Source organism: Panulirus ornatus, chromosome 16 (genome assembly GCF_036320965.1).
Source record: "Panulirus ornatus isolate Po-2019 chromosome 16, ASM3632096v1, whole genome shotgun sequence".
NCBI classification, from domain to species: Eukaryota; Metazoa; Arthropoda; class Malacostraca; order Decapoda; family Palinuridae; genus Panulirus; species Panulirus ornatus.
The window spans coordinates 95,820-122,958 of NC_092239.1; the positions used below are offsets into that span (position 1 = coordinate 95,820).

Consider the following 27,139-nt stretch of genomic DNA (forward strand, 5'->3'; position numbering starts at 1 on the left):
ATATATATATATATATATATATATATATATATATATATATATATTTTTTTTTTTTTTTGCTTTGTCGCTGTCTCCCGCGTTTGCGAGGTAGCGCAAGGAAACAGACGAAAGAAATGGCCCAACCCACCCCCATACACATGCCTTGATTCAATCCACTGACAGCACGTCAACCCCGGTATACCACATCGCTCCAATTCACTCTATTCTTTGCCCTCCTTTCACCCTCCTGCATGTTCAGGCCCCGATCACACAAAATCTTTTTCACTCCATCTTTCCACCTCCAATTTGGTCTCCCTCTTCTCCTCGTTCCCTCCACCTCCGACACATATATCCTCTTGGTCAATCTTTCCTCACTCATTCTCTCCATGTGACCAAACCATTTCAAAACACCCTCTTCTGCTCTCTCAACCACGCTCTTTTTATTTCCACACATCTCTCTCACCCTTACGTTACTTACTCGATCAAACCACCTCACACCACACATTGTCCTCAAACATCTCATTTCCAGCACATCCATCCTCCTGCGCACAACTCTATCCATAGTCCACGCCTCGCAACCATACAACATTGTTGGAACCACTATTCCTTCAAACATACCCATTTTTGCTTTCCGAGATAATGTTCTCGACTTCCACACATTCTTCAAGGCTCCCAGAATTTTTGCCCCCTCCCCCACCCTATGATCCACTTCCGCTTCCATGGTTCCATCCGCTGCCAGATCCACTCCCAGATATCTAAAACACTTCACTTCCTCCAGTTTTTCTCCATTCAAACTCACCTCCCAATTGACTTGACCCTCAACCCTACTGTACCTAATAACCTTGCTCTTATTCACATTTACTCTTAACTTTCTTCTTTCACACACTTTACCAAACTCAGTCACCAGCTTCTGCAGTTTCTCACATGAATCAGCCACCAGCGCTGTATCATCAGCGAACAACAACTGACTCACTTCCCAAGCTCTCTCATCCCCAACAGACTTCATACTTGCCCCTCTTTCCAAAACTCTTGCATTCACCTCCCTAACAACCCCATCCGTAAACAAATTAAACAACCATGGAGACATCACACACCCCTGCCGCAAACCTACATTCACTGAGAACCAATCACTTTCCTCTCTTCCTACACGGACACATGCCTTACATCCTCGATAAAAACTTTTCACTGCTTCTAACAACTTGCCTCCCACACCATATATTCTTAATACCTTCCACAGAGCATCTCTATCAACTCTATCATATGCCTTCTCCAGATCCATAAATGCTACATACAAATCCATTTGCTTTTCTAAGTATTTCTCACATACATTCTTCAAAGCAAACACCTGATCCACACATCCTCTACCACTTCTGAACCACACTGCTCTTCCCCAATCTGATGCTCTGTACATGCCTTCACCCTCTCAATCAATACCCTCCCATATAATTTGCCAGGAATACTCAACAAACTTATACCTCTGTAATTTGAGCACTCACTCTTATTATATATATATATATATATATATATATATATATATATATATATATATATATATATATATATATATATATATATATATATATATATATATATATATAATAAGAGTGAGTGCTCAAATTCTCGTTTTTTTTTTTTTTTTTCCAAAAGAAGGAACAGAGAATTGGGCCGGGTGGGGGTGTTCCCTCAAGGCCCAGTCCTCTGTTCTTAACGCTACCTCGCTAATGCGGGAAATGGCGAATAGTTTGAAAGAAAAAGAAAGAAAGATATATATATATATATATATATATATATATATATATATATATATATATATATATATATATATATATATATATATATATATCGACGACTTACACCATAACATTTTTATCCCTCTTGTCCCGATGATCATAAACAGAAGCTACATGTGTCTACTGGTCATGTGTAACATCATAACAGTCCTCTTAATTCTATACTTCGTCATCACTCTCCATAACAGATAGTTTTCTATCTATCATCAAGCATATCACAACACAAATATGATAAATTCGGTGGAGATAGCCTGAAAATAATCAGACTTTGCGAAAGAAATCGTTATGTGTTACGAGTGTAGGAGAAAGCTTAGTCATGGATGAGGCGGAGCTTAGCGAGGTGGAGAGCAGGACTAGTATATAAAGACATGTGACCACGGGCCACCACACTCACACTACCTTGTCTGTGTGGATCACTTCTGCGTTTTTTGTTCTATAAGAGTGATATAAGTAGGTAAGTGGTACCAGTCATTCCTGTTGGGAACTACCATTCAAAGCAATTAAGGGCTCAAAGAGAGATAGAAAGAGTAAAGCTATCTTCCTAGGTGACACATTGAGATCATAACATTACGAACACGGGGAAGTTTGATGACTGATGATAGTTAAGGATAAATGGAAACTGCCTCACACAGACAGACAGGACTTATGAAGTCTTTCATTCTTACGTCCATGATGCTTAGCACAGTGAACGGGTAGTGCATAGTGGTGCCAAAGAACATAAATGTACAAGTGTAGCAACTGGTGACCAGTTATGAGTGACGGAAGGTAAATGGACAGTGTGTGATGTTACTGACCAGATATGAGTGACGGAAGGTACATGGTTCAGGATGTGTGGCGCTGGTGACAATTCATGAGTGACGGAAGGTGCATGACCCAGAGTGTGTGGTGCTGGTCCAGTTATGAGTGACGGAAGGTGCATGAACCTGAGTGTGGCGCTGATGATCAGCTATGAGTGGCGGAATAAGCTTGATCCTGAGTGACACAAATTCTAAGGTGCTGGTGACCAGCAAGACCCATAGTGAGTTTAGTGGGCTCCATTACATATGAATTATCAGAAAAGTTAGTTTATTAAGCCCACAGGATAACGTGTGTGGCGGGGTGGCGACGAAAATGGATGAAGGTAGCAAGTATGGATATGTACATGTGTATATATGTATATGACTGTGCATGTATATGTATGCATACGTTGAAATATATATGTATGTATATGCGCTTGTGTGGGCGTTTATGTATATACATGTGTATGTGGGTGTCTGTTTCCTTGCGCTACCTCGTTAACGGGGGAGACGGCAGTTAAGTATAACAAATGAATAAATGAATGAATAGAAGGCGACTAAAAGGGAAGGAAGGGAGCGTGGGGCTGGAAATCCTCCCCTCTCGTTTTTTTTTTTTTTTTTTTTTCAAAAAGAAGGAACAGAGAAGGGTGCCAGGTGGGGATATTCACTCAAAGGCCCAGTCCTCTGTTCTTGGCGCTACCTCGCTGATGCGGGAGATGGCGAATAGTATGAAAGAAAAGAAAAGATATATATATATATATATATATATATATATATATATATATATATATATATATATATATATATATATATATATATTCTCGGAAAGCAAAAATGAGTATGTTTCAAGGAATAGTGGTTCCAACAATGTTGTATGGTTGCGAGGCGTGGGCTATGGATAGAGTTGTGCGCAGGAGGATGGATGTGCTGGAAATGAGATGTTTGAGGACAATGTGTGGTGTGAGGTGGTTTGATCGAGTAAGTAACGTAAGGGTAAGAGAGATGTGTGGAAATAAAAAGAGCGTGGTTGAGAGAGCAGAAGAGGGTGTTTTGAAATGGTTTGGGCACATGGAGAGAATGAGTGAGGAAAGATTGACCAAGAGGATATATGTGTCGGAGGTGGAGGGAACGAGAAGAGGGAGACCAAATTGGGGGTGGAAAGATGGAGTGAAAAAGATTTTGTGTGATCGGGGCCTGAACATGCAGGAGGGTGAAAGGAGGGCAAGGAATAGAGTGAATTGGAGCGATGTGGTATACCGGGGTTGACGTGGTGTCAGTGGATTAAATCGGGGCATGTGAAGCGTCTGGGGTAAACCATGGAAAGCTGTGTAGGTATGTATATTTTGCGTGAGTGGACGTATGTATATACAGGTGTATGGGGGTGGGTTGGGCCATTTCTCTCGTCTGTTTCCTTGCGCTACCTCGCAAACGCGGGAGACAGCGACAAAAAAAAAAATATATATATATATATATATATATATATATATAAACAGACGAAAGAATGGCCCAACCTACCCACATACACATGTATATACCTACACGCCCACACACGCACATATACAAACCTATACATATCAACGTATACATGCATATACATACACAGATATCTAAATATGTACAAATGTACATATTCATACTTGCTGCCCTCATATATATATATATATATATATATATATATATATATATATATATATATATATATATATATATATATATATATATATATACATATATATTTTCATACTTTTGGCCATTTCCCGCATTAGCGAGGTAGCGTTAAGAACAGAGGACTGGGCCTTTGAGGGAATAACCTCACCTGAACCCTTTCTCTGTTCCTTCCTTTGCAAAATTGAAAAAAAAAAACGAGAGGGGAGGATTTCCAGCCACCCGCTTTATATATATATATATATATATATATATATATATATATATATATATATATATATAAAGCGCGGGAGACAGCAACAGAGCAGAAAAAAGAAGAAAAAAAAAAAAAAAGAGATGTATAGGTATGTATATTTGCGTGTGTAGACGTGTATGTGTGTGCATGTGTATGGGGGTGGGTTGGGCCATTTCTTTCGTCTGTTTCCTTGCGCTGCCTCGCAGATGCGGGAGACAGCGACAAAGCAAAAAAGGAAGGAATATATATATATATATATATATATATATATATATATATATATATATATATATATATATATATATATATATATATATATATATATATATCCCTTATCCCTAGGGATAGGGGAGAAAGAATACTTCCCACATATTCCCTGCGTGTCGTAGAAGGCGACTAAAAGGGGAGGGAGCGGGTGGCTGGAAATCCTCCCTCTCGTTTTTGTTTTTTGTTTTTTTTCCAAAGGAAGGAACAGAGAGGGGGGCCAGGTGAGGATATTCCCTCTAAGGCCCAGTCCTCTGTTGATAACGCTACCTCGCTAATGCGGGAAATGGCGAATAGTACGAAAGAAAGAAAAAAGAAAAATATATATCCCTGGGGATAGGGGAGAAAGGATACTTCCCATGTATTCCCTGCGTGTCGTAGAAGGCGACTAAAAGGGAAGGGAGCGGGGGGCTGGAAATCCTCCCCTCTTGTTTTTTTTGTTTTTTTCCCAAAGAAGGAACAGAGAAGGGGGCCAGATGAGGACATTCCCTCAAAGGCCCAGTCCTCTGTTCTTAACGCTACCTCGCTAATGCGGCAAATGGCGAATAGTATGAAAAAAAAAAAAAAAAAAAAAATATATATATATATATATATATATATATATATATATATATATATATATATATCCCTGGGGATAGGGGAGAAAGAATACTTCCCACGTATTCCCTGCGTGTCGTAGAAGGCGACTAAAAGGGGAGGGAGCGGGGGGCTGGAAATCCTCCCCTCTCGTTTTTTTTAATTTTCCAAAAGAAGGAACAGAGAATGAGGCCAGGTGAGGAGATTCCCTCAGAGGCCCAGTCCTCTGTTCTTAACGCTACCTTGCTAACGCGGGAAATGGCGAATAGTATGAAAAAAAAAAAAAAAAAAAAAAAAAAAAAAATATATATATATATATATATATATATATATATATATATATATATATATATATATATATATATATATATATATGTGTGTGTGTGTGTGTGTGTGTGTGTGTGTGTGTGTGTGTTGAAATACAGAGAGAATTGTGAAACGATGAACGAATAGACAAAAGAAAGTATGTAAGAATTTCTGAAAAAGTGAAAAACCTGTCTTTTAAAATGTTCTAGGTCATAGTTATTGTCAAAGACGTGAGAAGTTAGAGAGTTCTAAAGCTCTGACATGTAGGGAATGAAGTTGGTATCAAAACGGCCCACCTCTGAGTTGCTGATGGCCACACAATAATCATGTGACGTAGCATCTTGGCGAGTATCACGTGGTCTAGCTAGTGGTGCGGACACGTGTGTATTCGTGTGTGTGCGTATGTGTGTGTGTGTGTGTGTGTGTGTGTGTGTTTCATTTATCACATTATCTAATACATCAGCATGGGACTTTGTTTTACATTTGTTAGAATGGTGACTGTGAAGAAGACGGTGATAGCTTTCGGTGCTGTCGTGGCTGGAATGGTATTTGCCGTCGCTGTCGCTGAGACGACAGAAACCTGGTTCGAGTACCGGGCGCGCACTAGGAGGGAGCTCAAGAATAAGGCGAGAACCTCACTCGACACAAATTTTGGTGAGTTGTTCAAATGGGTCTTAGTGGATGTGATAGTATTGGAGGATACATTTTCATCCAGCAAAGCGTTAGTTTTCAATTGGATATTAGTCGTCTAATCTGTTCTCGAGCGATATTTGTTTTGGCTCTTTGGATGTTGAATGCACATGGCTCACTCCAGCAGCCAATTACTATTTTTGAATATGCATATCTCAGTACCAGTGCCAAAGTTGCCCCCCATTGCCTCGGCATATAAAATAGTTATTTACTTTACTCTTCAGTCTCATGGTAATTTTCTTATCTTTTGCAGTAAACATGTTGCCCTTTTGGTAGAGTTTTAAAGGATCATTGTACTGTCTGATGTCTAGTACTAATGTTTCTATCTGTAAATCCTAAGACAGTTTGCTGTTTGAAAGCCACTAAAGCCTACTAGAGCTATATCAAATAATAGCTGGTAACTCTAAGTTCGTTCTCTTTTGGCAAAAAGTTTTTCCAACACCTGTATTGGTAGTTTTTTCATGTATCTCTAAACTGCATTTGCTTACTTTTGCTATTCTGTCATCCCCAGAACAGGTTAACATTTATCTCGATCATTCTGGATTATCGTATAATCTATGGAATATTATTGTATCTTAAAACAGATTCGCTGACGTTGCATGTGGTATAATCAGCGGAGGGGTATCAAATAAGGGGATTTTCAAGATATATGGAGTAATCATTTTCATGACAATGACAATGTCATTCCTGCGTACTGAATGATGGTGCCAATAGCACCTCCCCGTTACATTTCTACCTGTCTGATCTATATGAATATATTTACATGCCTTGCATTTGACGGCATAAACGCTCCAAATTGTTGCATGATTTGGCCCACTGTGGAAAGCCACATTACAAGCACTGTTTTTTAGAACGTCTTTGTCAGCTAAGTTGGGAGAGTAGGGCAACAGTAAACATTTAGATTTATTATTATTTGCCACATTTTTGTTACAAGAAGCATTTGATTCCCGAGGCAATTCTAAAGCCCATCTTAGCACTAAACAAATCATTATTGACAAAACACGAAAGCATGATAAAAGTTGTTCAAAACACACCCAGTTACCCAGGTCAACCCCCGCCACGTGACCCCCTTTAATCACTCTTCCGTGCAACGGTTATGGCCAGACAAAGCAGACACGGCTTGATCTATAATGATTGGTGTTGGACGACGGGAATCAAATGTGATGTTGGGATTTAAATAACTGTAAGAACTGGCACCTGATGAGGTGAATTATCTCCACGAAACATGTCGTGCCAAATGTACAAGAAAATTACATGTTAAGTAGAATTGTATGAACTCCTACTGAAGTACAATTTCACCTACATACTATCATGATCGAGTAAGTACTGAAAGGGTAAGAGAGATGTGTGGTAATAAAAAGAGTGTGTTGAAATGGTTTGGGCACATAGAGAGAATGAGTGAGGAAAGATTGACAAAGACGATATATGTGTCAGAGGTGGAGGGAACGAGAAGTGGGAGACCAAATTGGTGGTGTAAAGATGGAGTGAAAAAGATTTTGAGCAATCGGGGCCTGAGGATACAGGAGGGAGAAAGGCGTGCAAGGAATAGAGTGAACTGGAACGATGTGGTATACCGGGATCGACGTGCTGTCAATGGATTGAACCAGGGCATGTGAAGCGTGTGGAGTAAACCATGGAAAGTTGTGGGGTCTGGATGTAGAAAGGGAGCTGTGGTTTCGGTGCATTACACATGACAGTTAGATACTGAGCGTGAAGGAATGTGGCCTTTGTTGTCTTTTCTTGGCGCAATCTCTTTCGCGCGCGCGGGGGGACGGGGTGCCGTTTCACGTGTGGCGGGGTGGCGACGGGAATGAATGGGGGCAGCAAGTATGAGTGTGTACACGTGTATATATGTATATGCCTGTGTATGTATATGTATGTATACGTTGAAATGTATAGGTATGTATATGTGCGTGTATGGGCGTTTATGTATATCCATGTGTATTTGGGTGGGTTGGACCATTCTTTCGTCTTTTTCCTTGAGCTACCTCGCAAACGCGGGTTACAGCGAATAAGTACAATAAATAGATAATGAATATGAATACATACATAGATAGGCATATACATATACAGTCAGTAATCATGGATACATAAAGTATGAGACCTACCTTTGTTAGATAAATGTCTTGCATTGCTATGATTTACTCTTGTACCCATTTTCTCCTCGAACATTATGTTCATATGTCTTTACTCACTCCACCATTCCACTGTTTGCTCTTCTGCATTCTCAGACATATGCTTCCTAAACTATTTCGCTGCTCACTTTCTCCATAAAAGTTATTTCTGATACATAAATAACTCAACTCCACTTCTCTTACCTTAGACTGTTACGTCCCGTTCCACTTCCACAGCTCCCTCCCTAACGTTAGTCAGAATCATACTGTTTCTTAAGTCAGTTTTCACTTCCACACACTCCTCCTTCAGATGACACTACTTAATTTCCTTTTTGCCCTACTTTGCTTAATTGCCTTTTTCTAATTTCCACTTCCACTGTACCGTATTGTTTTCGAATATTCAAATGATCCTACCTCCTACAACATCTCTTTTATTTTCATTTCTCAGTTAAATTCATCCGGTTTCTGTCGTTGTTTTCTAGTTTATTGTGGCATGTTCTTTTCTTTCGGAAACTTGTTGCCTTACTTTTCCCCGCATTTAACTACACCTTTCAAATTCTTCTTCTGTCAACCATTTATGAAATATTTGTTCACTTGCCCATTACAGCACCTCGCCATCTGCGTAAAACCACGTTGCAACCTCATAACTTATCTGTTTAATACTACTTCAGCTCTTTCACAATGTTTCCCATAAATCCTGATATGTTCTCTTTCTTGTCGAAACTATACATGGATGTATTAGATACAAATCAATAATCATATGCCTCGGCCCTTGCAAGAGCTTGCTCCTGATAATCAAAAGAATATATGGCAAAGGTTTAACTGCAAACCACGGAGGTGAACGCTGAGTGTATGGATATTGAACGCAAGCTTTCACGTATATTGGCTGATACATATTTTGATTCTCACCAACATAGGGGCGAATGACAAAGGATTAACTGAAAAATCCATACGGTCCAGACCCTGGGGTCTAGGACAATGTTAACACGGTTAAAACAACCTGACATACACCATATACACATACATAACACAAGTAGGTTACTCAGTAGCCCTAGCACAGGATAACCAGGTTATCAGCTCTCTGGCCCAGGCGTCATCAGTCCACCGGTGTCCCGGTAGCCCGATCCGCCCTTGACATGCACCATCCACCACAAACTATTCCAGCACCTGTCATAACAACAACACCCAGCATACCCTACTCACACACAACACCACAGAAAATCTCACAACACCCAGCGTGCCCACAAAGTGCCCCTCAACATCCACACTTCACAATGCCCAAACCCCCAAAACACACACTAAAACACATAAGCGAAACAGACTCGACCCACAACACTCATACTCTACAACAAATACCACAGCACCGATACCCTTCAATATGTCCCCCTCCCCACCCTCCAAAAGGTGCAAAAAAAAAAATCCCCAGGTATCATATACCTCACAATACAACCTATCCTCGCTGAACCCACAATACATCCCACTACTCCCAAACCCTGCAACACATCCCGCAAAGCTTGCACCCACGATCTATACCTCAAAATACTACATTATATCCACACCACACATCCCTTCCCTCATTGCAACTGCAGCACAACAAACAACACCAACATACCACAACACACATCAACAATGAATTCATTAGACCACACATAACACTCAGCACAACACCCACATACCACAACATACCCGAGATACGTTTACAACATTCCCAGAATAGTTCCACAAGACCACACACAACGCCCACTTATCCCATCACATACGACAACATACCCCAAAAGACACCCACCAGACCATAAACAAAACAAAACAATAACTACATACCGCAATAATTTCCACAACCCAAACATTTTCCACATTACAGCAGCAGCAGTCACCTTCCATCTGTCTTGACAGAGCTCGGGGAGCTACACTCCAGACAGAAGCGGACGATAGCCTTCCCAACGGGTTCCACCTTCACCATCACCCCTGTACTCTGCATCCCTGTCGTCTCCGTTGGCGACCTGAGTAAGTGCTTGTCCATGGTTCAGTCAATAAGTACCTACACCTCACTTACACAATCAGTAAGCACCTACCTTCACTACCAGGGTCAATAATCATCTTCCCTTCCTACCAGGGTCAGTGAACGCTTACCCTTCTAATGAGGGTCACTAAATTCTTACTGTATATACACACACACACACACACACACACACACACACATATATATATATATATATATATATATATATATATATATATATATATATATATATATATATATATATATATATATATATATATATATATATATATAGATATATGTATATATATATAGCAATCTGTGAACTCAAGTCAGCTAAGCTTTTAGGTCATGTGGAGAATAAGTTAGAATACGTTACGTAATGTACTCAAGTGTGCAATACTTGGCAAAAGCGACGAAGAAAACTTAAGTTCAGCAAGGGAAGGAAATGTTGAAGTTGGTGGTCAAGCGTCATTTTCTTACCGCGTAATGTATCTTAATGATCACTTGCAAACCTCAAGATGGCTTTGGCCTTACTTTTTACAGTAAGCGGAATAAACTCCCGGACAACCCTTACAACGTGACACTTTAGCGCACAACGGTACTTCAGGAAAAACAAATATGCAGTCGATAGAAAATGTAATTTTGCGGAAGCATTGAAAAACAATTCATAACAAAACAAAGAATGACGTGATGCTATTTACCAAACTGTTCAAGTGGCAGGGCGAGGCAGTCCTCCACATCCTCCCATCGGTGCTTAGATCAATAGGAATTTGGCAGAATCTGGTAAAAGCAAGAGTCCGTTACGGAAGTGTCGTGTGCTGTTGCAGGCCAGTGGTCAGCCTTGTTGACTACCATGGCTTTACATTTAAGTATTAAGCACGAATACTTTTACAGGAATGTTGTACACTCCCTACTGTCTTATTCTGGGATTTCTCTGTTAAGGAAAGTTTTGTGGGGCCTGTTCACGGTGCATTATATATGGTAGCTATAACGTGAGGGAGAGCGATTGAGGCTGGAACTCGTTTCTTCGTGGCTCTTACTCGCTAACACGGGAAACGGCGAACGGGTATGAAAGAAAGGAATGATATATATATATATATATATATATATATATATATATATATATATATATATATATATATATATATATATATGTATTTCTTTCTTTTTATTTATTTTGCTTTGTCGCTGTCTCCCGCGTTTGCGAGGTAGCGCAAGGAAACAGACGAAAGAAATGGCCCAAGCCACCCCCATACACAATGTATATACATACACGTCCACACACGCAAATATACATACCTATACATCTCAATGTACACATATATACACACACACACAGACACACACATATATACCCATGCACACAATTCACACTGTCTGCCTTTATTCATTCCCATCGCCACCTCGCCACACATGGAATACCATCCCCCTCCCCTCTCATGTGTGCGAGGTAGCACTAGGAAAAGACAACAAAGACCCCATTCGTTCACACTCAGTCTCTAGCTGTCATGCAATAATGCCCGAAACCACAGCTCCCTTTCCACATCCAGGCCCCACACAACTTTCCATGGTTTACCCCAGACGCTTCACATGCCCTGATTCAATCCACTGACACCACGTCAACCCCGGTATACCACATCGATCCAATTCACTCTATTCCCTGCCCTCCTTTCACCCTCCTGCATGTTCAGGCCCCGATCACACAAAATCTTTTTCACTCCATCTTTCCACCTCCAATTTGGTCTCCCACTTCGCGTTCCCTCCACCTCCGACACATATATCCTCTTGGTCAATCTTTCCTCACTCATTCTCTCCATGTGCCCAAACCATTTCAAAAAACCCTCTTCTGCTCTCTCAACCACACTCTTTTTATTCCCACACATCTCTCTTACCCTTATATTACTTACTCGATCAAACCACCTCACTCCACACATTGTCCTCAAACATCTCATTTCCAGCACATCCACCCTCCTGCGCACAACTCTATCCATAGCCCATATATATATATATATATATATATATATATATATATATATATATATATATATATATATATATATATATATATATATATATTATTTATTTATTTTTTTATTATACTTTGTCGCTGTCTCCCGCGTTTGCGAGGTAGCGCAAGGAAACAGACGAAAGAAATGACCCAACCCCCCCCCCATACACATGTATATACATACGTCCACACACGCAAATATACATACCTACACAGCTTTCCATGGTTTACCCCAGACGCTTCACATGCCTTGATTCAATCCACTGACAGCACGTCAACCCCGGTATACCACATCGCTCCAATTCACTCTATTTCTTGCCCTCCTTTCACCCTCCTGCATGTTCAGACCCCGATCAAACAAAATCTTTTTCACTCCATCTTTCCACCTCCAATTTGGTCTCCCTCTTCTCCTTGTTCCCTCCACCTCCGACACATATATCCTCCTGGTCAATCTTTCCTCACTCATCCTCTCCATGTGCCCAAACCACTTCAAAACACCCTCTTCTGCTCTCTCAACCACGCTCTTTTTATTTCCACACATCTCTCTTACCCTTACGTTACTCACTCGATCAAGCCACCTCACACCACACATTGTCCTCAAACATCTCATTTTCAGCACATCCATCCTCCTGCGCACAACTCTATCCATAGCCCACGCCTCGCAACCATACAACATTGTTGGAACCACTATTCCTTCAAACATACCCATTTTTGCTTTCCGAGATAATGTTCTCGACTTCCACACATTCTTCAAGGCCCCCAGAAATTTCGCCCCCTCCCCCACCCTATGATCCACTTCCGCTTCCATGGTTCCATCCGCTGCCAGATCCACTCCCAGATATCTAAAACATATATATATATATATATATATATATATATATATATATATATATATATATATATATATATGTGTGTGTGTGTGTGTGTGTGTGTGTGTGTGTGTGTGTGTACGTGTAGGAAGAGAGGAAAGTGATTGGTTCTCAGTGAATGTAGGTTTGCGGCAGGGGTGTGTGATGTCTCCATGGTTGTTTAATTTGTTTATGGATGGGTTTGTTAGGGAGGTGAATGCAAGAGTTCTGGAAAGAGGGGCAAGTATGAAGTCTGTTGTGGATGAGAGAGCTTGGGAAGTGAGTCAGTTGTTGTTCGCTGATGATACAGCGCTGGTGGCTGATTCATGTGAGAAACTGCAGAAGCTGGTGACTGAGTTTGGTAAAGTGCGTGAAAGAAGAAAGTTAAGAGTATAATGTGAATAAGAGCAAGGTTATTAGGTACAGTAGGGTTGAGGGTCAAGTCAACTGGGAGGTAAGTTTGAATGGAGAAAAACTGGAGGAAGTAAAGTGTTTTAGATATCTGGGAGTGGATTTGGCAGCGGATGGAACCATGGAAGCGGAAGTGAATCATAGGGTGGGGGAGGGGGGTGAAAATCCTGGGAGCCTTGAAGAATGTGTGGAAGTCGAGAACATTATCTCGGAAAGCAAAAATGGGTATGTTTGAAGGAATAGTGGTTCCAACAATGTTGTATGGTTGCGAGGCGTGGGCTATGGATAGAGTTGTGCGCAGGAGGGTGGATGTGCTGGAAATGAGATGTTTGAGGACAATGTGTGGTGTGAGGTGGTTTGATCGAGTAAGTAATGTAAGGGTAAGAGAGATGTGTGGAAATAAAAAGAGCGTGGTTGAGAGAGCAGAAGAGGGTGTTTTGAAATGGTTTGGGCACATGGAGCGAATGAGTGAGGAAAGATTGACCAAGAGGATATATGTGTCGGAGGTGGAGGGAACGAGGAGAAGTGGGAGACCAAATTGGAGGTGGAAAGATGGAGTGAAAAAGATTTTGTGTGATCGGGGCCTGAACATGCAGGAGGGTGAAAGGAGGGCAAGGAATAGAGTGAATTGGAGCGATGTGGTATACAGGGGTTGACGTGCTGTCTGTGGATTGAATCAAGGCATGTGAAGCGTCTGGGGTAAACCATGGAAAGCTGTGTAGGTATGTATATTTGCGTGTGTGGACGTGTGTATGTACATGTGTATGGGGGGGGGGGGTGGGCCATTTCTTTCGTCTGTTTCCTTGCGCTACCTCGCAAATGCGGGAGACAGCGACAAAGTATAAAAAAAAAAAAAAAAAAAAAAAATATATATATATATATATATATATATATATATATATATATATATATATATATATATATATATATATATATACATACATATGTATATTATATTATTTTTTTTTTGCTTTGTCGCTGTCTCCCGCGTTTGCGAGGTAGCGCAAGGAAACAGACGAAAGAAATGGCCCAACCCACCCCCATACACATGTATATACATACACGTCCACACACGCAAATATACATACCTATACATCTCAATGTACACATATATATACACACAAAGACATACATATATACCCATGCACACAATTCACACTGCCTTTATTCATTCCCATCGCCACCCCGCCACACATAAAATGACAATCCCCTCCCCCCGCATGCGCGCCAGGTAGCGCTAGGAAAAGACAACAAAGGCCTCATTCGTTCACACTCAGTCTCTAGCTGTCATGTATAATGCACCGAAACCACAGCTCCCTTTCCACATCCAGGCCCCACAAAACTTTCCATGGTTTACCCCAGACGCTTCACATGCCCTGGTTCAATCCATTGACAGCACGTCGACCCCGATATACCAAATCATTCCAATTCACTCTATTCCTTGCATGCCTTTCACCCTCCTGCATGTTCAGGAGGGCGAAAGGCTCAAAATCTTTTTCACTCCATCCTTCCACCTCCAATTTGGTCTCCCACTTCTCCTCGTTCCCTCCACCTCTGACACTTATATCCTCTTGGTCAAGCTTTCCTCACTCAAAGAGCTCATTCCCATTCTCTCCACTTCCCCAGCCGGATTCCTGGACATCGAGCTTCCCTTCACCATCAAGCTCCCCAACGCTACTCAGGTCACCTATTCCGGAAGAATGGACGATGACAGACTGGGTATCTATAGCGTCCTAATCAACACCCTTGGCAGGCGAGTGGTTTACAAGAATGTTTCTTGGAGATATCCGTAAGTCTAGTGTGTGTGTGGATAATGGATAGAATTAGGACTACTGTGAGGATAGTTGCATAGAGTAAGATCTGAATTATAGATAAAGGGATAGAGGCAAGTCTGCTGTGCGGTGACAAGCGTAATGTGGATGTATATCTGTGAGGATGAGTGAGTGATGAGTGTTATGCTGCATTACTTTTTTATATCTATGTGATGATGTTCAGGGGTGTGGTTAAGCATGAAATGGAAGGGGTGTGGGGAATGTTATTTAAACGTAGCATTGAGATGGGTTCCTTCGTGTCTAACTGGTCAGGAAAACGTTTGCTTCAGTGGGTTAGTTGATGTTGGCCGATTTGATACACCTTGGTGTTCATGCTTTGTTTTGGATATGTTAAAGTTCATGAATGTCATATCGACTAGCCTGTGGGATCCAGCTTTGTCTGTTATAATTTTTGTGGTCCTGATAAATTGCTTATATGTTATGGTGAAAGGTTCTCTTTGATTTCAGAATGTGGTGTTTGTTAATGCTTTTGGTATGCTGATTTTGCGTGTCTCCTAAGTATCAATGTTGCTTATATGATGTGTGAATGTAATGAGACGAGCAAAATCATTTATCATATCTGCACTACATCTACCACCTAGTTTTAAGCAGTAATGTGATGATTGCATTATATCCACTTTCTTAACTGATAAAGCTGACATCAGAACAAGGTAGCAACGAAAACTGAAAGCAAGAGCCAAGTATGCATTTTTCTCATATTCTTCAACAACGTCTTCTTTTGGGGAATGATGGAAAGTCATGGCAGATACACAAGTTGATGAGTCAAGGAACTCGACTCTTAGAAGAGTAGCAACCTGACTGGTTGATACTCAAGCTCACCTGCAGGAAACTGGCCAGTCATAGAGCACCTTTTCTGCCGCCATTTTCGCCCAAGGAAAGCTATCTACTGAGATGTTCCTGTTTCTTTTAACGACGATATGGGCTGTTTTCATTGCTTTCCTCGTCCTCTTGTTTACTCGATAGCGCAGAATCTTCGCATCTCCCTATCTTGGCAAATGTCCCTCCTCGTTCACATGCACTACTAAAGTATTATGATTGGAGTGGTAATGTTTGTCAGCACTGTGTTCCTATAGCCTTACATAACTTTTAGCCCCGACCACTCTTGCCGTAATCAGTCCTCCCACTTCCGCAACATGGAATCTCGTATGATTGTGCTGTTGTTCTTCTTTCTTCTTTTAGTCGTCACAATGTCTCCTACCTCTATCGCTGATCTAGTCGCTGTCGTTCACGGATGTCATTTGAATGATCTTGTCAAAATGTGTTGCTTTCCATGAGTTAGCTATCAGGAGTCTCTTACAACCGATGTTACTTCTATGGTCGTCGCTGGATCATATATCAATAATCTCCTGTTTCTTTCCTTGAGTTTAGTTGACAGGCATTTGGGATAATCATTTTTCATAAATAATACTACAATATGTTCATATTCATCCTCCTGGAACCTTGGACTACATACTCTTAGAGCCCTCAAAAAAAAAATCCAGTGACTCCACCATACTTGGTCCTGTTACCGCGTGCTGATAGAAAGTCGCCCTTGTTGGTGAATTTTCTGTGTGTCGAGCATTTAATACTATGCTGTACTACATCCATTATAAGTTGGAAGTATTGCTGGCATCATGTTGGCACTATTGCCGTTATATGTGGGAAGTGTCAGTGGCTTCGTATTCGCACAATAACCACAAATTGTAGGAACAGTGTTTCTAACATCAAAATGGTAGCAGTTACAACCATTACTGAAAGCAGCAATAGTATGTCATAATGACATCAACAATGCAGTCAGTTCCTCGAGTAATGATACGAACACTGTCATGAAAAAATTATAACCATTACTTAGAGCTGTAGCGGTACTGGTATAATGTAAACTATGGTTGAGTTGTAGTGGTACATTAATGTTAACATTACAGATATTACATTTCAATTCCTGAACAATATCTTCCTTGCACAGGTTTGGGGTGGACGGTAAGTCGTGCCTGCTGAGGGCAGTGTGCGAGGTGGCGGAGTCTCCTCTCAGGGAAGACGGACTCTTGGGAGAGATCATCAACATCGTCCTCACGTAAGTATCTCAACTCTGGCTCTGTCTGCTTCTTCTCTCTGCATTTTCGTGGTTTCGGTTTCGGTTTTCAATTTTACGATTAAGAAAAAAAGGTTCTACGTGCTTTATCTATCTGATGTCACTGCATCATCAGCACCTCCTACGGGTCGTCGTCATCCAGGGAGCTGTACGACTACGTGAATGCGGAATACTACGGTCGCGCATACGGCAACTGCTGGTCAGCCTACCCGCAGTGCCCCCTATCCTTGTTCAAGATGTTCGACGCTCACAATGAACTGTAAAATTCTGCTGGGATGACGACTATCACCATAACCCGCTGCTGCCACACAAAGCCATCTCCTTCAAAATAATTTGCTGCATCGTGAACTCCAGTCAGTGCTGCTGTCGCTTGAAGCAACGCCTCACTACCCTCCGCTTGATGACACCATGGTTGTTTCATTAGTTTATGGATGGAGTGGTTAAGGAGGTGAATGCAAGAGTTTTGGAGAGAGGGTCAAGTATGCAGTCTGTTGTGGATGAGACGGCATGGGAAGTGAGTCATTTGTTGTTCGCTGATGATACAGCGCTGGTGGCTGATTTGGGTGAGAAACTGCAGAAGTTGGTGACTGAGTTTGGTAAAGTGTGTGAAAGAAGGAAGTTGAGAGTAAATGTGAATAGGAGCAAGATTATCAGGTTCAGTAAGGGTTAGGGGCAAGTTAACTGGGAGGTAAGTCTGAATGGAGAAAAACTGGAGGAAGTTAAGAGTTTTAGATATCTGGGAGTGGACTTGGCAGCGGATAGAACCATGGAAGCGAAAGTGAGTCACAGGGTGGGGGAGGGGGCGAAGGTTCTGGGAGCGTGGAAGAATGTGTAGAAGGCGAGAAATTTAACTCGGAGAGCAAAAATGGGTATGTTTCAAGGAATAGTGGTTCCAACAATGTTATATGGTTGCGAGGCATGATTATGTAGAGGATGGTGGATATGTTGGAAATGAAATGTTTGAGGATAATATGTGGTGTAAGAAGGTTTGATCGAGTAATGAATGGGTAAGAGAGATGTGTGCTAATGGAAAGAGTGTGGTTGAGAGAGCAGAAAATTTGTGTTGAAATAGTTTGGACACATTGAGAGAATGAGTGAGGAAAGATTGATAAAGAGGAAAAGAGGACAAATGTGTCAGATGTTGAGGGAAGTAGGAAAAGCGGGAGACCAAATTGGAGGTGGAAGGATGGAGTGAAAAAGATTTTGAGCGATCGGGGCCTAGAAATATAGGAGGGTCAAAGGCGTCCAAGGAATAGAGTGAGTTAGAATGATGTGGTGTACCGGGGTCGACGTGCTGTCAATGGATTGAACCAGGGCATGTGAAGCGTTTGGGGTAAACCATGGAAAGTTTTTTGTGGCCTGGATGTGGAAAGAGAGCTGTGGTTCTGGTGCATTACACCTGACAGCTAGAGACTGAGTATGAATGAATGTGGCCTTTTTGTCTGTTTCTAGCGCTACCTCGCTGGAGAGGGGAATGTTATTTCATGTGTGGCGGGGTGGCGACAAGAATGGATGAAGGCAGCAAGTATGAATGTGTACATGTGTATATATGTATATGTCTGTGTATGTATATGTGTGTATACGGTGAAATATATATGTATGTATATGTGTGTATACGGTGAAATGTATATGTATGTATATGTGCGTGTGTGAGCGTTTATGTATATACATGTGTATGTGGGTGGGTTGGGCTATTTCTCATCGGTTTCCTTGCGTTTCCTTGCACAATTTTGCAAGTGATCAAGTACATTCCTATGAGTCTACGGGGAAAATGAAACACGATAAGTTCCCAAGTGCACTTCCGTGTAATAATCACATCATCAGGGGAGACACAAGAGAGAAATATAACAGTCAGTTGATATACAGCGAAGAGACGTAGCTAGGACACCATTTGGTAAACATGCAATTGTCCACGACAGACAACGAGCGTATCATAAACGTATCATTTTACAAATTTATCAACAATAAAGTTATCTAATTTGTATAGACCATCACTAACATTAAGACTATAATTCTTTGTGTATTTGATGATAGAAGATTCAATGATATTTCTCGTGGTAATAGAGTTAGAGTTAATAACTGAGATGGCATTACTCCAATCAATACAATGATCATAGTTTTTAACGTGATTGAACAAGGCATTTGAGTCTTGTCCCGTTCATGTTGCTTAAGTCCAACAGAAAGATCCTTACCAGTCTGCCCAACATAAGACTTATCACAATTTTTACATGACTCTTTAGAGATGCACTCAGGAGAATTTTCTGGTGAATTCCTGTTTAAGATATTCTTTATAGTATTATTGTTGATGAAGGCAGCATTTACATTAAAGGGTTTAAGCAACGTGGGAAGTAAAGTAAAATTATCGTTAAAAGGGAGAACTAAAAGATTCTTGGTGTCAATGGAAGGTTTGGGCTCAACTCTATAAAATGATTTCTTTGCTAACTTAAGGGATCTATCAATGAAAGATCTAGGGTACTTTAACTTAGATCCAATAGAATATATCTTCTCAAACTCATCATCAATATACTCTGGACTGCAAACATTCTGGACCAAACCTAACCTTACACAATTGGCCCAGAAAGCTTCATGTATGTGTTCTTTGTAATACTCATGAATCAGAATTTCCTTTTCCTTATTTTAGATGATATCTTGATGTCTGTGAAAAGTGAAATGTTCAAGTGTGCTTTGTAACCATGTACAGTTAGATGTCAAATAATAAAACCTATAGCGGAATTCTCCGACTATTGTGCTCTCTTCTATCTAACCTCAACAGTCTAGCAGCATCAAGCACGAGAAGAATGTACACAAGCTTACCTGGGTAACATTCTGTTAGCTGCGAATCTTGTTAATGAGAAATTAAACAGTAATGTAGGTTCATTACCAACAGCGTTTATAGGTTAACCCTGCTGATATTGGGTTAACACTGTTAGCATTGTTAGGTCAACACTGGTAACAGGGCTCATCGGGTAATTAGGTCATTTGGTTAACATTGGCAATAATGCAGTGGTAATGCGACAACATTGTTAGGTCAACACTGGTAACAGGCCTAGTTCAAAAAAGGTGATATTATCAATGGGACAACATTGATACTGGGTTAACACTGACAGTATTGTTTGGTTAAAACTGAGGGCATTATTGAGCCAACACTTCACCATTGTTGGGCCAACATTAGTAACAGGGCTAGGTCAACATTGACAATAATGTTGGATCAACGCTGACAGTATTGTTGGGTCTACACTGACATTAATGTTGAGATAACACTAACGATATTCTTAGACCAACATCGGCAGCATCGTTGAGTGAACACTAACAACATGATTAAGTCAACAGACATTAATGTTGAGACACACTGACAACAATGTTGAGACACACTGACATTATTATTGAATTAACGTTGACAGAATTGTTGTGTCATTATATGATACACTTTGTTAACGGACCGACTTTCATAAATTTACACAAAAATCCATCTGCTGACTTACTTATGAGTTAAGAAAAAACTGATACAGACTAACACCTGTGTACTACGTGAGTTCAAGTCATTCCTCAGACACAAGACTTGTATGGGAGGAGTTGCTGGTGACTCGACTGCCATGCACTGATTCGTCGTGGCTTCAGCAGATACAAAAAAGTACAAAGGAATACAAACAGCAACAGACATCTGGGTCCTTTCGAGGCTGTTAGTGACAGTGGAAGATATTAGAAACTCATAGATTACTGTGGTAAAAGTTAAAGGGCATAGAGATAATTCAAAGTGATCAACCTGCAAATTGTCACTGTCGCTTAAAGAGGCGCAAACAATGTAAGTCGTGAGCTTGAAGCAAAACATTTATCAAGTCTATTCTTAAACATATCTACAGCTCTGCTTTCAACCACCCTAACCGGCAAATCATTCGATATGTTAACAAGCCTTTGAAGAGAAGCCTAGTCTTTGTAAGGACGATATGAGGCAGGAATATATATATATATATATATATATATATATATATATATATATATATATATATATATATATATATATATATATATATATATATATATATTTTTTTTTTTTTTTTTTTTTTTTTTTTTTGCTTTGTCGCTGTCTCCCGCGTTTGCGAGGGAGCGCAAGGAAACAGACGAAAGAAATGGCCCAACCTACCCCCATACACATGTATATACATACACGTCTACACACGCAAATATACATACCTACACAGCTTTCCATGGTTTACCCCAGACGCTTCACATGCCCTGACTCAATCCACTGAAAGCATGTCAACCCCGGTATACCACATCGATCCAATTCACTATATTCCTTGCCCTCCTTTCACCCTCCTGCATGTTCAGGCCCCGATCACACAAAATCTTTTTCACTCCATCTTTCCACCTCCAATTTGGTCTCCCACTTCTCCTCGTTCCCTCCACCTCCGACACATATATCCTCTTGGTCAATCTTTCCTCACTCATTCTCTCCATGTGCCCAAACCATTTCAAAACACCCTCTTCTGCTCTCTCAACCACACTCTTTTCATTTCCACACATCTCTCTTACCCTTACGTTACTTACTCGATCAAACCACCTCACACCACACATTGTCCTCAAACATCTCATTTCCAGCACATCCACCCTCCTGCGCACAACTCTATCCATAGCCCACGCCTCGCAACCATACAACATTGTTGGAACCACTATTCCTTCAAACATACCCATTTTTGCTTTCCGAGATAATGTTCTCGACTTCCACACATTCTTCAAGGCTCCCAGGATTTTCGCCCCCTCCCCCACCCTATGATCTACTTCCGCTTCCATGGTTCCATCCGCTGCCAAATCCACTCCCAGATATCTAAAACACTTTACTTCCTCCAGTTTTTCTCCATTCAAACTTACCTCCCAATTGACTTGACCCTCAACCCTACTGTACCTAATAACCTTGCTCTTATTTACATTTACTCTTAACTTTCTTCTTTCACACACTTTACCAAACTCAGTCACCAGCTTCTGCAGTTTCTCACATGAATCAGCCACCAGCGCTGTATCATCAGCGAACAACAACTGACTCACTTCCCAAGCTCTCTCATCCACAACAGACTTCATACTTGCCCCTCTTTCCAAAACTCTTGCATTCACCTCCCTAACAACCCCATTCATGAACAAATTAAACAACCATGGAGACATCACACACCCCTGCCGCAAACCTACATTCACTGAGAACCAATCACTTTCCTCTCTTCCTACACGTACACATGACTTACATCCTCGATAAAAACTTTTCACTGCTTCTAACAACTTGCCTCCCACACCATATATTCTTAATACCTTCCACAGAGCATCTCTATCAACTCTATCATATGCCTTCTCCAGATCCATAAATGCTACATACAAATCCATTTGTTTTTCTAAGTATTTCTCACATACATTCTTCAAAGCAAACACCTGATCCACACATCCTCTACCACTTCTGAAACCACACTGCTCTTCCCCAATCTGATGCTCTGTACATGCCTTCACCCTCTCAATCAATACCCTCCCATATAATTTCCCAGGAATACTCAACAAACTTATACCTCTGAAATTTGAGCACTCACTCTTATCCCCTTTGCCTTTATACAATGGCACTACGCACGCATTCCGCCAATCCTCAGGCACCTCACCATGAGTCATACATACATTAAATAACCTTACCAACCATATATATATATATATATATATATATATATATATATATATATATATATATATATATATATATATATATATATATATATATATATATATTATCCCTGGGGATAGGGGAGAAAGAATACTTCCCACGTATTCCCTGCGTGTCGTAGAAGGCGACTAAACGGGGAAGGAGCGGGTGGCTGGAAATCCTCCCCTCTCGTTTTTTTTTAGTTTTCCAAAAGAAGGAACACAGAAGGGGGCCAGGTGAGGATTTTCCCTCTAAGGCCCAGTCCTCTGTTCTTAACGCTACCTCGCAAACGCGGGAAATGGCGAACAGTAAATATATATATAATATATATATATATTATATATATAAAAATATATATATATATATATATATTATATATATATATATATATATATATATATATATAGTATATATATATATATAAAAATATATATATATAAATATATATATAATATATTATATATATATATATAGATATATATATATATAGATATATATATATATAGATATATATATATATAGATATATATATATATAAATATATATATATATAAATATATATATAATAAATATATATATATAGATATATATATATATAAATATATAAATATATAATATATAATATATAATATATATATATAAAATATATATATATAAAAATATATATATATAAATATATATATAATAAATATATATATATATAATATATTATATATATATATATTATATATATATATATAGATATATATATATATAATAAATATATATATAATATATAATATATAATATATTATATATATATATAAATATATATATATATATAATATATATATATATATAAATATATAAATATATAATATATAAATATATAAATATATAAATATATAAATATATATAAATATATAAATATATAAATATATAAATATATATATAATAAATATATATATATAGATATATATATATATAATAAATATATATATAATAAATATATATATAATAAATATATATATAATAAATATATATATAATAAATATATATATATAAAAATATATATATATAAAAATATATATATATAGATATATATATATATATAAATATATATATATATTTTTTTTTTTTTTTGCTTTGTCGCTGTCTCCCGCGTTTGCGAGTAGCGCAAGGAAACAGACGAAAGAAATGGCCCCCCCCCCCATACACATGTATAAACATACACGTCCACACACGCAAATATACATACCTACACAGCTTTCCATGGTTTACCCCAGACGCTTCACATGCCTGACTCAATCCACTGAAAACATGTCAACCCCGGTATACCACATCGATCCAATTCACTATATTCCTTGCCCTCCTTTCACCCTCCTGCATGTTCAGGCCCCGATCACACAAAATCTTTTTCACTCCATCTTTCCACCTCCAATTTGGTCTCCCACTTCTCCTCGTTCCCTCCACCTCCGACACATATATCCTCTTGTCAATCTTATCCTCACTCATTCTCTCCATGTGCCCAAACCATTTCAAAACACCCTCTTCTGCTCTCTCAACCACGCTCTTTTTATTTCCACACATCTCTCTTACCCTTACGTTACTTACTCGATCAAACCACCTCACACCACACATTGTCCTCAAACATCTCATTCCAGCACATCCATCCTCCTGCGCACAACTCTATCCATAGCCCACGCCTCGCAACCATACAACATTGTTGGAACCACTATTCCTTCAAACATACCCATTTTTGCTTTCCGAGATAATGTTCTCGACTTCCACACATTCTTCAAGGCTCCCAGGATTTTCGCCCCCTCCCCCACCCTATGATCTACTTCCGCTTCCATGGTTCCATCCGCTGCCAGATCCACTCCCAGATATCTAAAACACTTCACTTCCTCCAGTTTTTTCTCCATTCAAACTTACCTCCCAATTGACTTGACCCTCAACCCTACTGTACCTAATAACCTTGCTCTAATTCACATTTACTCTTAACGTTATTCTTTCACACACTTTACCAAACTCAGTCACCAGCTTCTGCAGTTTCTCACATGAATCAGCCACCAGCGCTGTATCATCAGCGAACAACAACTGACTCACTTCCAAGCTCTCTCATCCACAACAACTTCATACTTGCCCCTCTTTCCAAAACTCTTGCATTCACCTCCCTAACAACCCCATTCATGAACAAATTAAACAACCATGGAGACATCACACACCCCTGCCGCAAACCTACATTCACTGAGAACCAATCACTTTCCTCCTTCCTACACGTACACATGACTTACATCCTCGATAAAAACTTTTCACTGCTTCTAACAACTTGCCTCCCACACCATATATTCTTAATACCTTCCACAGAGCATCTCTATCAACTCAATCATATGCCTTCTCCAGATCCATAAATGCTACATACAAATCCATTTGTTTTTCTAAGTATTTCTCACATACATTCTTCAAAGCAAACACCTGATCCACACATCCTCTACCACTTCTGAAACCACACTGCTCTTCCCCAATCTGATGCTCTGTACATGCCTTCACCCTCTCAATCAATACCCTCCCATATAATTTCCCAGGAATACTCAACAAACTTATACCTCTGAAATTTGAGCACTCACTCTTATCCCCTTTGCCTTTATACAATGGCACTACGCACGCATTCCGCCAATCCTCAGCACCTCACCATGAGTCATACATACATTAAATAACCTTACCAACCATATATATATATATATATTTTTTTTTTTTTTTGCTTTGTCGCTGTCTCCCGCGTTTGCGAGTAGCGCAAGGAAACAGACGAAAGAAATGGCCCCCCCCCCCATACACATGTATATACATACACGTCCACACACGCAAATATACATACCTACACAGCTTTCCATGGTTTACCCCAGACGCTTCACATGCCCTGACTCAATCCACGTAACATGTCAACCCCGGTATACCACATCGATCCAATTCACTATATTCCTTGCCCTCCTTTCACCCTCCTGCATGTTCAGGCCCCGATCACACAAAATCTTTTTCACTCCATCTTTCCACCTCCAATTTGGTCTCCCACTTCTCCTCGTTCCCTCCACCTCCGACACATATATCCTCTTGGTCAATCTTCCTCACTCATTCTCTCCATGTGCCCAAACCATTCAAAACACCCTCATCTTCTCAACATATACAAACCATTTCAGCACTCACTTTTCATTTTCTCTCTCTCTCTCTCTCCTCTCTCTCTCTCTCCTCTCTCTCTCTCTCCTCTCTCTCTCTCTCCTCTCTCTCTCTCTCCTCTCTCTCTCTCTCCTCTCTCTCTCTCTCTCCTCTCTCTCTCTCTCCTCTCTCTCTCTCTCCTCTCTCTCTCTCTCTACATATATATATATAATAAATATATATATATATATTATATATATATATATTATATATATATATATGCATAGTGCCATTGTACAAAGGCAAAGGGGATAAGAGTGAGTGCTCAAATTACAGAGGTATAAGTTTGTTGAGTATTCCTGGGAAATTATATGGGAGGGTATTGATTGAGAGGGTGGAGGCATGTACAGAGCATCAGATTGGGGAAGAGCAGTGTGTTTCAGAAGTGTAGAAGGTGTGGATCAGGCGTTTGCTTTGAAGAATGTATGTGAGAAATACTTAGAAAAGCAAATGGATTTGTATGTAGCCTTTATGGATCTGGAGAAGGCATATGATAGATTGATAGAGATGCTCTGTGGAAGGTATTAAGAGTATGTGGTGTGAGGTTGTTTGAGTAAGTAATGAAAGGTAAGAGAGATGTGTGGTAATAAAAAGAGTGTGGTTGAGAGAGCAGAGGAGGGTGTATTGAACTGGTTTCGTCACATGGAGAGAATGAGTGAAGAAAGATTGACCAAGAGGATATATGTGTCAGAGGTGGAGGGAACAAGGAGTA

At 40.0% G+C, this 27,139-nt stretch overlaps 1 protein-coding gene across 1 annotated transcript; it reads left to right on the forward strand.

Moving 5' to 3' along the window:
- The first annotated feature begins 2,161 nt into the window (after nt 1-2,161).
- On the forward strand, nt 2,162-20,291 carry LOC139753943 (uncharacterized). Its single transcript, XM_071670903.1, has 6 exons — nt 2,162-2,223; nt 6,082-6,245; nt 10,289-10,399; nt 15,291-15,417; nt 17,439-17,546; nt 17,680-20,291. The coding sequence occupies exons 2-6, from the start codon at nt 6,083-6,085 to the stop codon at nt 17,825-17,827; spliced, it is 657 nt and encodes a 218-aa protein (XP_071527004.1). The 5' UTR covers nt 2,162-2,223; nt 6,082; the 3' UTR covers nt 17,828-20,291.
- The last annotated feature ends 6,848 nt before the right edge of the window (nt 20,292-27,139 follow it).